The 16,080-nt window shown below is 36.3% G+C and overlaps 1 protein-coding gene across 5 annotated transcripts in view; it reads left to right on the top strand.

Annotated features, from left to right (window-relative positions):
- The window catches only part of LOC137636726 (fasciclin-1-like), an 88,936-nt gene that overhangs the window by 18,359 nt on the left and 54,497 nt on the right, over positions 1 to 16,080 (top strand). For 4 of the 5 annotated variants that reach the window (XM_068369111.1, XM_068369114.1, XM_068369113.1 and 1 more), the window contains exons 5-8: positions 2,390 to 2,576; positions 3,595 to 3,755; positions 8,105 to 8,254; positions 9,550 to 9,648. In XM_068369111.1, the coding sequence (XP_068225212.1) occupies positions 2,390 to 2,576; positions 3,595 to 3,755; positions 8,105 to 8,254; positions 9,550 to 9,648 (597 nt within the window). The remainder of the gene's footprint in view (positions 1 to 2,389; positions 2,577 to 3,594; positions 3,756 to 8,104; positions 8,255 to 9,549; positions 9,649 to 16,080) is intronic. The other variant, XM_068369112.1, reaches the window with a different exon arrangement.

Raw genomic sequence — 16,080 nt, 5'->3', positions numbered from 1 at the left:
TTCCGGGTGGAGATATATGCGCTAGTAGCACATGCGTGCAATTCTCGTTAACACCCTTGATGTAGTAATGTAAATACATTTTTTTGTAGTGGATTTTGTTCCCAGTGCTAAAGTCTGACACCCATTAATCTCTGTATGTTTTCCTTTTGTGTACTGAACAATTTTCGCAGCTTTTTATTTTAATTTTCTCCACTTTCCCCTTTTCCGTTTGATGCATCAAGGCATGAAATTGGAGTAAAACTGGTACAGATATATATTTTGTATTTCACATCAATTAAAAGGGAAATAATTTTCTCAATTGTGTATACTATATACTATGTGTATAAGAATTAATGCGCTCAGTGCGTATTCTTAAGCATTGCCAGACGTTCATGCCAAGATGCGATTCACCATGTGAACACTGTGAATCTTGAATTAGCGCAATTATTGTTGAGATTTCATGTACTAACAAGCTAGGAATGTACTGTCTTAACTGTTTGGTATGCTGATTGTTGTATGCCTATTCTGTAGTTTGATTTAATTTGACTTTAGTTTACCCTGCAGCTAGTAATAGATCTAGAGAGTTCTGATATTTTATATTTCTTTTAATTGCCAATGATTAAGGTTTTATTTCATCATTTTATATCTTCATCAGAGATGTGCTTTTCCGATTAAGAATGCTTTTGTGGCCGTAGCTTGAGCGTATGGCATAGGAGACGAGGATTCATCAATGGCTAACCTAACCTAACCTAACCCAATAACTATAGCCTTTTCAGAGCTTTGGTATATGGCGATGTAACTCAAATGCTCGTCACATCCCAGGATAAATAATTTCATAACTAATTCAGTTAAAAGTAAGCTGTATTTTGGCTAGCCCTCTCATATCATATTTAGAAATTCAAGAGTAATATGTATTATAAGTCCCTTGCAGTTTCAAGGTGTACTGTAACATTTTTCCAACCATGCAGTTGTTTTAACATTTCATTTAAAGCCTGGCCATTTTATGGATTCTGCACTCCTATACAATATGCAGAAGTTACTGGCCTTAATTTCACATTCTTATCTTTTGTTATGATATTTCATGATGTACTCATCAGATTTTTGGTACCTGGTATGTGTGCAGTTCAAAGATATTTTGTTTTGAATAATTTGGGTGGCCCTGTGAATTTCTTTCCCTCTGGACAGAATTTTAATGTGCAGGTACACTTTTATATTTTCACATATGTGTCGGCTTTGTCTAAATTTGTAAATACAAACTGTTTTTGTGTCTGACCATATTGATAGTCACGAGAATATTTTTATCGACTGTTTTAGCCATGCCCGGTACTTTATATGTCAGCACTAGCTTTCTATTTGCCAGACTGCACACTCCATTACCAGATCGTAGGCCTGTATGTTATCATTTGAGCTATTTTTATTTGCTGCATTTCCATTTAGATAATGATCACTGAAAAGGTAAACAAATCATTTTGAATAGATGTAAAGGCTGCAGTTGCCAACAGAGCAATTTTTTTTTCCTTTTTCATATTGGAAGATTCTATTGATAATCTGTATTCCTCGTTGAAATTCTTTGGATGTTAACGGTACACTGTATTCTGCCCTTAACACAACTCTTTCCAGCCATTGAGACACATCTCGCTCCTCCCCCCCCTCGTAAATTCACACGGCATTCTGCGTATTTTTGACAACGAGAGAAGAATCTTTGATGAGAAGTGATATTCTCTTTAGCACACATCTTTACCTTATGTTCAAACAAGCTTCTGAAATTTTAATTGTAGATTTAGAATTCTCATTCGACACGAATGGTAAAACCCAAGGGATGGTATCATCCCTCCACGGCTTATTAGATACAAGTATTTATCTCGAATTCCCACCTGTAAGTGGACTGGCATAAAACTCAAGTTCCCAACGTATTCATGTAGCGAAAAGTCTGACGTCACACAGAAAAACCCCAATGCCCCATGCTTATGGTTGTCTTTATTTTATTGGTGCTTAGCGTAATGGGAGAGAGTTAATTGGAAACCAAACTCTAGCTTATCAGAGGTAATAAATCAAATTGTAGCTTATCAGAGGTAATCTTGGCATCAGAGTACTGATTGTCAATTTAGAATACTACTCAGGTTTAGATTAAACGATTGTGTACAGATATTTTTCACTTTTTCTCGCACTTAGTAAAATGAGCTATGGAAACGTCCCCCTGTCTAAGAAATAACGGTGCAGATTTTCACAGTTTCGAGTCTTTTGACGACTTGAGATGAAATGTATCAATATGTTTCAGTATATGACTTCCCAATCTCAGAGACCCCTTCCCCACAGAATTATATCCAGTATTTTTTTTATTTTCAATTCAAGATAACCGATCTCTCAGTGGATGCATTTATGGTAAATTTATTGGCTTTTATATCAACAGCCCGTACGCAATAAGGACCTCATCGACAAGCACGTCATCCACGGTCACATTGTGCCCAAGGAAGTGATCTTCACCCGCACTGTCGAAGGCACTTCAAACCGGTCCATGTCCCTGGCTTTCACTGATAACTTGAAAGTTCTCATTAACATGGAGAAGGTCACCGGTCAAACGGAGGATGATATCGCATGTAAGTTTTTATCATCGTTGACACAAACTTAACCCTTTTACCCCCAGGCTCTTTGGAAATTTGCAACCCTTAACCCCCAAGGGGTTATTTTTTTCCCAGCACATTTTGCAGTATATTTTTTTTAGATTGCTCTAACCGCCTTAATTTTTGTCATAGAGAGGCCAGGTTGGTCTCATTCTCTTGGAAAATGCCTGAATTTTCTCAAAAAATTATCAAAGATATAAAAAAAAAAATGTATAGCCTTTTTTTGCAAGGAAGTACCAGTACGTCCATGGAGGTAAAGGGATGGCTTTTGTGAAACGTACCAGTACATCCTTTGGGGGTAAAAGGGTTAAGAGACATTGTCTGATATTTAGCATAAAAATTTTGAGAAACCGCACTATTTTCTTTTCAAAACTGAAGAGCTTGTCATCAAATAAAGAAAAAGAAGCATTACTATTTTTTTTTCTTAATTTAGATGATTGTTATTATACAAATTAGTCAAAGTAATACTATTGTTACCATATACAATGGTATATAAATAAGTTGGATATTAATTATTTTTAAAATTAAGGTTATTATTATCATATAGATAAATTGAAGTGACACCCATTTGTTTTTAAAATTGAGATGTGGTTTATCAAGTTAGATAAAATGGTCCATCGTTGAACTTAGAAATAATAGCTTTTTTAAATTGATGTTATTGTTATACAGTACTGTATAGGAATTGAAGCAATAGACATTTGTTATCCTTAACCTTAGTTCCTCAGAATAATTAGTTTTATATTCTGAATATATCATCATCATCATCGTCACCTCCTCCTACGCCTATGGACACAAAAGGCTTCAGTTAGATTTCGCCAGTCGTCTCTATCTCGAGCTTTTAAATCAATACTACTCCATTCATCATCTACTACTTCATGTTTATTAGTCCTTAGCCATGTAGGCCTGGGTCTTCCAACTTGTCTAGTGCCTTGTGAAGCCCATTTGAAAGTTCGGTGATCGTGTTACAACAGTTTAATTCTTTCCCTCTTTTTAGATTACGTCGAAAGTCGTACTGTGTCTGGAGATAAATCACACACACCGGGAACTGTCGTGGCACGCATTGTAAAGGGCAACATACCGGTGAAGAACGGCGTCGTCCACCTGATTGACCGGCCTCTCATGGTCGTGGCGTCTAGTATCATCTCCTATCTGCAGGTGGGTCATTTCTAAAAGATAGCTTTGTATAGTATTTGTCAATATTTTTGTCATTGTGCCAAGAACTCTTATTAAAACTTCTTCTTCTTCTTTGTCTGCATCTTTTCCCACTTTTATGCGGGGTCGATGTTTCTGACCAGCTTTCTCCATCTACCTCTGTCCCACACTTCATCACCGGTTAATCCCTTTGATCGAAGGTCATCCTCGATACTGTCCATCCACCTTCGCTTTGGTCTCCCTCTCCTTCTCGTTCCCTGGTCCTCCGTTTCCATCACCCTCCTCCCAATATACTGTTCATCTCTTCTCATGATAGACCATACCACCTCAGTCTACTTTCTTGGATCTTATCTTATTAAAACCTTGGTCAAAAGTTAAAGTTTTAATTTATTCATGTATAGAACTAATGTGATTTTATATTATTAGAAATTTAAAAACTCTTTTTGAACTTGTAACAGTATTTAGCGACGCGGTCGTGTTCTTGTTAGGAGGTCAAGATTAACGATGCTATACAGTTCAAGCTTGGTAATGTTAAAGACAAAATTACCCAATGATTTTGGAAACAGTAGTAAACAGAAAATCCAACATTTTGAATGATCAAATTTGTTTCCCATTGGCTCCTGAATGGGATATTTTTATAAAGCATCTGATACACATATAAATGTATGTAAGCATAATGTCTTATGGAGATTTCGAGGTAAAAGATATAACCTTTTGTTCCTCAGTAATAACCTTTATAAAAGTCAGTCATATTTAAGGTATAGTAAAAGGTTTATTCATTTTATAACACTGTTCATAGATCATTGGTGCAACATATTTCTTACCACTAATAATTTGTCTGTAAGATTTGTATTATTATTATTATTATTACTACTAGCTGAGCTACAATCCTAGTTGGAAAAACAAGATGCTACAAGCTCAAGGGGTTAACAGGGAAAAACACCCCAGTGAGGAAAGGAAATAAGGAAATAAATAAACGATATATTGACCAAAGACCTTTCTGTCAATCATCTGGTGTTTTTTTTTTTTTGTTGCAAAAGAACTTGCCATTTGATTATTCATTTATTTATTTTCGGAAAATATTCAAGGTACAGTATTTTACAATGCTATATTTGCTGAAGTCTCTTCTTGATTTATATGGTAATATATACTGTATACAAATATTGGAGTTAACATATTTTTATATTTCTAGATTTTAATTTAACCTTCTGATGGGCTTTGTTATAAGAAAATTGCAGCAATGCAGTTTTATAACAGACACCAAGAATGCAATACAACTACTTATTTGATAGTACAGTATTTACTAAGCACTAGACAAAGTAAATAGAGTGGTTTATTCTGTATAAGTAAATTTCTTATAATTTTTAATCTTCAAGTTTTATTACCTCCGCCAACGAAGTTGGAAGGAGGTTAAGTTTTACACCCTGTTTGTGGGTGTATGTGTTTGTTTGTGAACAGCATCCTGGCCATAATCGTCAAGTAATGAAACTTGCAGGGATTTACTGTTATGTTAAAAGCTAGAAATGGTTAAATTTTGGTAGGTCAAGGTCAAAGGTCAAGGTCACAGTCAAGCAAAATATCCAATTCGTGTCACATAATTAACCATAAGTATGGACATCGTCATCACAGACTTTAAACTTGGTTCATATTTGAGTGTATGAAAATCCATGCCAATTAATACATGTTAAGGTCTAAGGTCAAGGTCACAGTCAAGCAAAATGTCCAATTCGCATCACGTAATCAACCATAAGTTTGGACATCGTCATCACAGACTTTAAACTTGGTTCATATTTGAGTGTGTGAAAATCCACGCCAATTAATACATGTTAAGGTCAAAGGTCAAGGCCAAGATCTAGCAAAAGGTCGAGAAACAAGATGCCGCGGCGGAGGTCTGCGCTCTACTGAGTCCCTCTCTAGTTTTTATATGTATTACACAGCAATTAGCACGATACAGTGTTAGCCAAGAATAGTCACCAATCATGGGATAAGAGTCTACATATTTCTATCCAGTGATAGACCCTCATGTGGCAACATTTGCAGTAACAGTTATCAATTGGCCTCGATGATTTAATTACAACAATACTTAGCATTTTGAGATAAACACAGCACTTTTAACCACTATAATTATTGATAGTCCTCTTTCAGCTGTTCCCTGAAGGGTATGCGAGAAGGCTATCAGATTTTGTTTCAGAAGACACAGCTTTTTCCCTTTCTGAATAGCCAGTGACCAGTGCTGGAGAATTCTTCAACATTTTTGATTCCTTGTTTAGATTTACTTGCGCAATTGAGAATAGTTCTCCATCAGTAACTTGAGCCCATTAAACGTTTATCGCTGCTTCGTCAGTAAATGGATTTAATAGCGTGTGGTGATCTGACAGAGACCTACTTCCATGTTCCACTCGGTCCATCCATCATGAAATTGATTTGCTATCTCATCAACAAAGGTCCTACAGCTCATGAGTTCTTGTGCTCTGTTTTGGATCAGCCAATTCCCCCCAAATTTAACCCTTTAACCCCAGGATCTTCACACTGGAAAAAGCAGTGTCACACAGAATGAACATGCTTGGACAACTGGTTTGTTATTGCATTGTCACTAACAGAGCTTTACTGGAACCTTTATTACTTCAACTTATGCCAGTACTTAGATTTTATGTCAACTGGGATGAGTCAGATTTGAACGAATTGTGAGGGTGACTTACCTGGCAATTACGGAGGGATACGAACATAGTGGATCCAGAAATTATCTTGAAGAAGATGTTTCTGCAAAGGTATGATCTCTTTGCTAAGACTTGCTAATCTCCAATGGGCAAGCTCATCTTTGTATAAAAATCGATCTCTCAAAGACAGTTTAGGGTGTGTTCCCCTGAAAGTTTTGAGGAGCAATAACTCTGTGAAACAGTCACGCCATCGCCATCTTGGATGGTCGGGTGACTTTCATATGAAATTAGTCCTCCCAGCACCTCCATGTTTTTGCAATTTATTAGTCGGCATACACTAAAAGGAAGCTAATCTACCACTATGGACTCGGAAATGCATACGCTCAGACATGCAGGATGCTATAAGCCCAAGGGCTCCAACAGGGAATATAGCCCAGTGAGAAAAGGAAATAAGGAAATAAACAACAAAAGAATTTTAAGAACAATAATAACATTGAAATAAATCTTTTATATATAAACTATAAAATCTTCAAAATAACAAGGGTAAGAGCAACACGATAGAAGTGTGCCCGAGTGTACTCACAAGCAAGAGATCTCTAACCATGGTACAGAGTCTATGCTCATCTGACATCTGTTTAACAAAATATGGAAATCAAAGGATTTCAAATACTGCGATATAGATATAAGCTACTTGTAGTTAATGTATGAAAAAAAATTTTATTAAGAAAAATTATATTTTTATCATACAGTAGTATTGTTTTCAGCAAAAATGTTTCCATTCAGAGAGGTTAATCCAATGGTTTTCAATCTTGTTTTCTCCCATGCACCCCTTTCACCATATGTCAGAGTACCCTTTCCCCCCCTCCTTTTCAAGATTGTCTACCTTAAAAAGTGTTATCCAAACAATGCATATATAATGGAGAAAAAGATCTTTATTTTTTCAATATAAGTACAGTGAACCCTCGTTTATCGCGGTAGATAGGTTCCAGACCCGGCCGCGATAGGTGAAAATCCGCGAAGTAGTGACACCATATTTACCTATTTATTTAACATGTATATTCAGACTTTTAAAACCTTCCCTTGTATGTAGTACTGTTAACAAACTACCCTTTAATGTACAGAACACTTAATGCATGTACTACAGTACCCTAAACTAAAACAGGCACAAATATTAAAGGCGATTTTATATCATGCGTTTCCTAAACACGCCAAAAAGCACGATAAAAAATGGCAACCAATGTTTTGTTTATGTTTCTCTGATCATAATGAAGAAACAAACGCATTTACTGTACACATCTGTGTATAGGTTAGTTTTTGCATCGATTATATTGATTATTCAGTACAGTATGTTGATTTTGTTATTACCAATATGTATATATATATGGGTTATGAAAAAAATCCGCGAAGTGGTGAATCCGCGATGGTCGAACCGCGAAGTAGCGAGGGTTCACTGTATGTATATATTTACAATTTTACATGGATTATTTATAATGCTAATAAAAGAACAACATTCTAACAGTTAGTTTGCCAATCTGTGGTCCCAATTTCCCACATGAACACTTGATATTCCTCCCTGGGGGCGGGGAAGAATTTTCCCCTGGTTGACAACCCCCTCAGTTGGTTATTAAGTTTAAGAGAACCTTGTTTATTTTAGAAGAACCAGCTAATACTGTCATTTAATCTTTTCATCTACAGGAGGTCAAAGGTCAGCTGAGTAGTTTCCAAAAGCTGATGAAGGAATACAACCCAGACATGGCTAACACGTTAGTCGTGGAGAAGGACTTGACGCTGTTCGCTCCCTCCAACGAAGCTTTCAAGATGGTCAATGAGGACAGGCTGAATGAGGTATGGTTGTTTCAGGTGGTCAGAAATCTTAACCCTTTTACCCCCAGGCTATTTGGAACTTTTCAACCCTTAATCCCCAGGCATTTTTTTTTTCAAGCACATTTTGCAATATATATTTTTTTCAAATTGTTCTAACAGCCTTAATTTTCGTCATGGAGAAGTCCGGTTGGTCTCATTCTTTTGGAAAATGCCTGAAGTTTCTCATAAAGTTATCAAAAATATGCAAAAAAAAAGTGTAAATAGCAGTTTTTTGCAAGGACGTATCAGTACATCCATGGGGGTAAAGGGATGAGTTTTGTGAAAAGTACCAGTACGTCCATTGGGGGTAAAAGGGTTAAATTGAATATGCAGTTGATGTTTGAAGATCTCTTCTTATAAAAGTTGCTGAGTTGTATTGGAAATATTGATATACATTCCAGTAGACATAAAGAGATGAAATATATAGATTGTCCCCAACTTGAGTCGCGTTACAAAACCACTAATTTTATCGTCACAGATGCTGTACAAGGAATTTTTTTAATTTATCATAATTTTTCAGCTTGTAATGTATTGCTTGTTTATTTTTTAATTAACCTTTACTTTTAGTATATAATACTGTACTTATACTGTATATATGGAAATATATATTTTATATTTGTCTATGGAAAGTCTCCAACTGACAAACTTGAATAGGTTCTAAAAAAGTGTTTGTAAGTCTAAATTTGATAAAATTTGGCGTAGGGTGAGCTTTTCCTAACCCTCATGCCGACAATTTTAAGCTGAAAAAGTCAGTAAATAGTTCCCTTTCATATTGAAAATGTCATCTTGCTTATTGCATTGAACTATATAATAACGTTTAACCCTTTTACCCCCGGGCTATTTGGAAATTTCCAACCCTTAACCCCCAGGGGTTATTTTTTTTTAAGCACATTTTGCATTATATTTTTTTTAAATTGTTCTAACAGCCTTAATTTTTGTCATAGAGAGGTCAGGTTGGTCTCATTCTCTTGCAAAATGCCTGAAGTTTCTCAAAAAATTATCAAAAATATGCAAAAAAAAATTTGAATAGCAGTTTTTTGCAAGGACGTACCGGTACGTCCATAGGGGTAAAGGGATGAGTTTTGTGAAACGTACCAGTACGTCCTTTAGGGGTAAAAGGGTTAATTACTGTACAGTATTTCATTTGATACAATATCCGAGATTTACAATTTCAGCTTTGTGTTTGTAAGTTAAGGAGGACCTTCCGTATTGCAATTAAAGTTTTTTATAAGACTTTTTTAGTGGTTACAGTGATCTCGTTTTTAAACCCTCCGTAGATTGCGCTGAACAAGGACAAAATCAGCAAGCTCCTGAATCTGCACATTATCAATCGACACCTGACCATCGATGAAGTACTAGAAAGAAGCACCAAAGAGGTAGGGCACCGCGTTTCCTTTCCGCAGTCATCGCCAAGAAGGGCGGGATTATTGTTTAGGTTATATGTACCCCCCAGCAAACTATCATAGCATCTTTGTCGTGATCAGTTTTAGACTTGACTGATATTTTTTTCCCATGTTTCAATGGGGCTCGGATGCTGCTTGGTCTCCAGGGACCCAACCGTTAATTGCTAGAATGTGGAATCCAGTAGGATGTAAAGTACCAAAGAAATACTGTATTGTCTTCCCTGCTACAAGATAAGAGTGTCACTGTGCAAAGCACGGCTTAGGTAGTATAGGATAGACCCATGGGTTGAGGCTCCATTGAACCTGTCGTAGAACTCGCAATGTTAAAGAAATCTTCTTTCGAACGACAATGTGTCATCACTAAGAGCCAGTGCTTATACAGGAGACAGTGCATCTTAGCTGTATGGTTTTCCCTCAATCTACATTATTTTTCATTTATTTTTGTTATTCATTACATAACCTTTCAAGTTGAATACAGATGAATAAATTCAAATTTTATTATCCAATATTCTTTGTGATAGTGATTAACATACTAAAAATTTTGATATATACTTCTATTTTAGATGCTTGATATGGTATAATTATCTCGGTTTAGGACGCAGTTCAATCTGGCCTTCATGACAGCATGGGTTGAAGTATTTTGTCACCATTTTACCTTATATAAATTTTTTTTACTCATTTTCACATAATTTGTTAGCGTAGCCTAAGTCATGTACCCTTTTGGTAAGAGCTGCTTATGATTACCGACCTATGATATCATTATTGTTTCGGTTAAAGTATTTTTTTTAACCTCATGAGTTTAAACTGTCTTATACAGTATTTTGTTAACCTTTTAGGATAGTGTAGCCTAGTTTATTTTTCATATACAATACTTAAATGTGAATACAGTATATGAAGGCCTTCTCCATGTCAGCCCCATTGGTCTCTCCCCATATATACATGATTTTTCATACAGATGCATCCAAGTCAGGTTGGGAGGTAATTATGCGGAGACCTGTGATTGGGGTATGGTCCCCTCAACTTGCTACATTTCACATAAATGTCTTGGAACCAATGCTAGTTTTACTGGCCTTGAAGAACCTCAATCTAAGAAGGAGCTCACTCGTCAAGGTTTTTATCGACAACCAGACAGCAGTCTGTAGTCTTAAGAGAGGAGGATCTTGCTCAAGAACTCTCAGAGCAGTTATTTTCTCAATTACTGTATGAAGTTCTATTGGGAGAGGGATTTGTTCCTCACCCAAATCCACTTATCCGACTCTGTCAGTGTAGTAAAGGATGCCCGGTCTAGAAAGAAGGTCCTGGACACAGCATGGATCTTAGATCAGAGCTCCTTCTAAGAGATCCTCGAGATGATCCTGTGTGTCCAACGGTACCTGCTTGTGACAAATGAAAATCCCAAGCTTCTGCCATACGTAGCTCTGAATGTTTATTCTTAGGCAGTTGCACGGGATGGCTTTAGTCTGGACTGGAACAGATGGTTCTCGATTTATCTGTTTCCTGCCATGAGTCTGATTTTGATTTTGAATATCTCTCTAGATTTCTCAGAAACAGCTGGGCTTTTGCTTCACTGTGGATGAACAATCCATGGTTTCCTCTCCTTTAGCATTTGAGACTGTGGTTGCAACCACTTTGCACAGCTTGGCTATATCAGAGACTAGGGAGTCGGAATATCTTCACTCTCTCCTTTCCGACCGAGAACTTATACGGTAGAAGAGGATTTTCAACTTACAATCCGACATATTTAATTGGCTGTAAGGGGTCTTCACCCTTCTGACAATACCATTCGATGTGGAAGGCATGGATGGCCTTCAAAAGTTCAAACTTGCAGCAAATGTTTTCATGTTGAACAGGCTGAAATAAGTCTCTTTTTAGAGTTTATATATGAAAGATCTAGGGATGGTAACCACTCTTGAGTCTGTCTAAGAATAATTTCTTCAGCGATCCTGTTTATAAATATCCAAACTCAATATCTGTTTATCATAGATTTTAATTTCTGGCTTATTTTTTTATCAATATATATATTTTATATCCCAAATATATTCGGGCCAGCTCTGTGGGAGTCAAATGTGACTCATTGGGCTAGTAAAGCACCCCTTCAATAATAATAATGATAATACATGGGTGTACCTATGATCTAATGATCTAGCTGATCCTTTCTCCCTTCCTAAAACCTCCGATGTGAGAAAAGTTGCTTCCTCATTGTAAATTTTTTGCTAATATTCAATTTTAGGATTCACAGAGTTTTACTGGTTGGTCTAAGCATAGGGTGTTAATAAGACACTTCTTGAAGCAAATCTAAGGGGTACAACATGCGTGCTTAGTGCATGGCTCGTTCGTGACACCTTCGAGGGGAAATCTGGTAGGAGAGGGTCCCTTAGCTGAGACATCTTGATGGGTATCTAGCTCCTACCCCAGGGATCTTTTCTTATGAGATCAGGGAATGACTTGTCGGTCTTTTCCTTTCACTGGTATACTGTACTCACAAATTTATTGTTTTTGTTGTGTGACTAAACATTTGTGGTATTAGTCCTTGGGGACCACATAGTATTCTAATGCAAAAAGATGGTTTTGATGAAGAAAAAACCTAATTTTGGGGTAGTACTGTGTGGTCCCTGAGCTCCTATTGCCTCCAGACTTGTGAAAGGATGTGGGACGTACCGTATTAGTCTTACTCCAGTGACTGGGCATGAAACAAAGAGCTCAGGATGCATCGTCTCCATTGTTAGTATTGGTTCTCAGTGTTGACGTATCGTATGTTGTCAGGAATTTTCTTCGGCATTAGACATGTTGTGATGGGTTCAATAGAGCCTTTCCCCATGCGTCTCTTTTATTATTTGAGTCTATGCTTTGCATGGTGTTACATTGTCCCCGAAGGAGGGAAGACACTATATCTGTATTTTATGTTCTATTGGATTCCCTTTTCTAGCCTTTTACAGGAAAGTCCTTGACGATCACACAGCACCTCCCAAAATATAAGTTTTCCCTTCGTCAAAATCCCTTTCTTCATTCACCGAGCAAAAATACAGGCTGCTGTTTAGCGTCGAGGATCCAAATACGATAATTCTAGTAAATGAAATAGGGTAAATTAGACTTATGAGTATGTGGTAGAGGGCTGTAAGTAATCTTTTTGATTTAAATTGCTGTAAATGAAACTTGCTAGCTATGAATTAAAGAATTTAGAATTCTGAGTTGATACTCCTCACGCTGCTTTTATAGAGAACGTGCAGAAAAAAGAATTGGTAAACAATCACTTCTTATATACACCTATATTAAAAGTTTATCACAGCTTTATAGCATGATTTAGTATACAGCTTGCCGAGTACATGCCGTAAATAGATAACCTGAGATTAAACAAGTAAGCTTTTTCATTTCTCGTAAGCATATCCACACATCGCTCGCTGATTTCACTGAGCCAAGGTAAACAAGAATTGCTCTTCTTTCAAGTGAGCTGAAGAACAATTGCAAAAGATGAAGTTTCTTTTTTATTGGGAATGTTTTTTCACATTACTGTATTGCATATTCCTTCATCTCTCACTATTATCTACAGAGGCATATCAACTTTCAGGATATTATTAATTACCTTTTATTCTGGTTAGGGACCACTCTCTCACAGTCTGTCACAGAAGGCCTTCATATGACCCGACTCATTATTCCTCATTCTGTTGTACGACCTCATATCATTCACAGCTTTATCTCAACTTGCTCAGAAGCCTTTTACGAATGCTTAGCTTCCATCTTGGACCCTACCGGACCGTTTCCGTTCCTGTCATTTAAATTTTACATGAATATGATTTAACTAATTGGAAGACGGTAAAGTGTACCCGATATTCCAATTCTCTGATGAAAAGGTAATTCACTTCTAGTGATATGCATACTGTAAAGTTTCCTGGAATGTCTGAATCTGTCTTGAAGCTTTTTAAGAGACATGCGGCTTTGCCTCGGTATTCCATCTGCTGTTCGTTTGCGTTAAGATAAAATTCTTCAATGATTTGTGTTTGTGCACAGGTATTTATCCATAAAACTTTACTTCTCTTTGTTTTCTTCCTTTTATGTATGTCACTCTGCGCTGTTGAAATGTGCTTTTTAAGTCGATAATGGCTTTTTGTCCTGATGCATTTGATTTATGAAAATTATGCATCTCGATAGTACGTACTCCAGTTTGAAGGTGAACTTTATTCCTCTTTGAATCTTTATACTTTGTTTATTTCTGAATATACATTTATTGCCATGGCTTACTAATCATCAGCACTTGTTTTCGTATCATTTGTAATTGAAAATACTAACCTGGACAGATAATATAAAGACCAAAGGGAATGAATGAAAGGCATTAGCTTCAAGCCATTCAACTGTCCCCTATGGGACTCTAAAGAAGTCTTGGCAACATTGGAAAGCACAACAAATGGTGCTTCTGTATTTGGCTACAATGGCCTGGTTATGTTATTCCGAAATAGCTTTACGTACTACTTTTGAAAGTCAGGTTATTGGTAATTTAAGAGATTTGGTAAATGAAAGTCTACACCATCAACCTAAGCACTCTCTAATGAAGCATGGGAAATAGTTTACAGTTTTTGCATTTCTTTCATAGAGCTTTTACCACAATGATAATTGATCACTTCTCAACAACGCACAGAGAAATGTTATGATGAGCGATCCAACAAATCTTTATGAGACTAGGTTGGTAACTCTTGTAGTCTGTTAACTGATGATTTCTTGTTTTTCATCTTTAAAATTTTTTGAGTTGTGCATGAAATTCTAATATCACTTCTTACTTTATTGTATAACAAACTGTAAAATGAATGAGAAAATGAAGAATGGAATTACTTTGTTCCAATTAGTAAGAGTACGTGAGAACGGCATTTTAGGAAACTTGAGAAAAGACTGGTGTAGAATTTGGTGACTATATGCTGCTCCCTGATTACAAAATGATCTTAAAGAATATTTGTACCATATGGTTTTCTGTTTTGCTCTTTGCTTGGGCCAGTCTGAATATAGTGCTGTGCACTTTCTGAATTAGGTTCTAATTAAATAAAGGTAGAGCATTTCTGCACAATATATTAACCATATGTATATTTCATCCCCTTTTATAAAATGAGTACAGTACTACCGTATATATTGAGTAGGTGTCAAGAATTCTTTTCTTCATCTCAGTTCCGAACTGGACTTCTCCTTCCCTGTTTGGAGGAAAGTATTACTGCCTCTTGATTTGTCTCCCTCCTCATTCAGATGAAATTCAAGGTGCTTGTTTCATAGGTAACGTTGTTTTCACCTTATATCGACTCTTATCTCTGTCTGCACCATTTTGATCGCTGATCTGAAAAGCTATACGAAAGAATATCTTCTTTACACAGTTTCTAAATAATGTACACATTGGGCCACCTCTTCTCATATATACTATGTTTGATTTGACATTTGAAATGATCGATCAACTTCTTTTCCCCCGGCTTCTGTAACCTTTCCTGATGCTTCTCTTTTCCTTTTTTTTATTGATTTAAGTGTTAGGTCTTGCTAGGGACATGTTAACAGGATATAGTACCTAGCAGCAGCAGATATTGTCCTTTGAGTTTTCCCATATTTTGAGTCCAGAAAAGTTTTGATTTTGAAGAACAACATGAAATTTACCTTGAATATTTTCCCTTCTTTTAAATTAACTTAACTCATGATAACTCAAAACACTTAATTGTACCATTCTGATATTGATGGATTTTATTTTTTATTTAAAACATTACAATTTTTGTGAAATAGTATAGAGTTTTTCTTGGAAAGAGAACTACAGTATTGCAACACATGACCCACCCTGAAGGCTTTAGCCACTTATTCTATTGTCCTCGTGGCATCAATATGATTTTCGAGTTGGTTAACAAGTAAATTATGATGGCATTCTACAAGCTGTTTACTAGATTGTTTGCACAGTCACTTTTCTTAGTTCAAAATAGAAAGAAGATGAATGAATCAGCCACAAATTATTAATAATTATTTATAATATGGTGTGTTGTGTTAATTCCCCTCCTTTTTGCTTGTTATTTTATCAACTGAATGAGCATGAAACTGGTATTAAGATGTTGTGCCAACTGCATAATCAAAGAATACTTCAAAAATGACTTTGCATCAAGGAATCGATTTGACTTTGCTCTCGTGATTATTTTTCTGTATGCTGAGTGTGTTAAGACAGCGAGGCTGTGTATACACGTATTTTGCTTTGATATAAATTCCAAAATATTTCTGTTTCAACCGAGGTTAAGAGGCGTTTGAACTAGCACACATAATGTGGTCCATGTTGTCATTTTCTATGTTAAAACTGAATCCCTTAAATCATTCATACAAAGAGATAGAGAGGGATCAACATTTTCCTAACCCTCTTTCTGGACCACTAGTTCATAAACTGACGTCTTCCGTACGTTAGAAGAG

This window comes from Palaemon carinicauda, unplaced genomic scaffold (assembly GCF_036898095.1).
Source record: "Palaemon carinicauda isolate YSFRI2023 unplaced genomic scaffold, ASM3689809v2 scaffold37, whole genome shotgun sequence".
Lineage (NCBI taxonomy): Eukaryota > Metazoa > Arthropoda > Malacostraca > Decapoda > Palaemonidae > Palaemon > Palaemon carinicauda.
The sequence above is the reverse complement of the archived record's forward strand: the minus strand, read 5'-3'. Positions and strand labels throughout refer to the sequence as shown.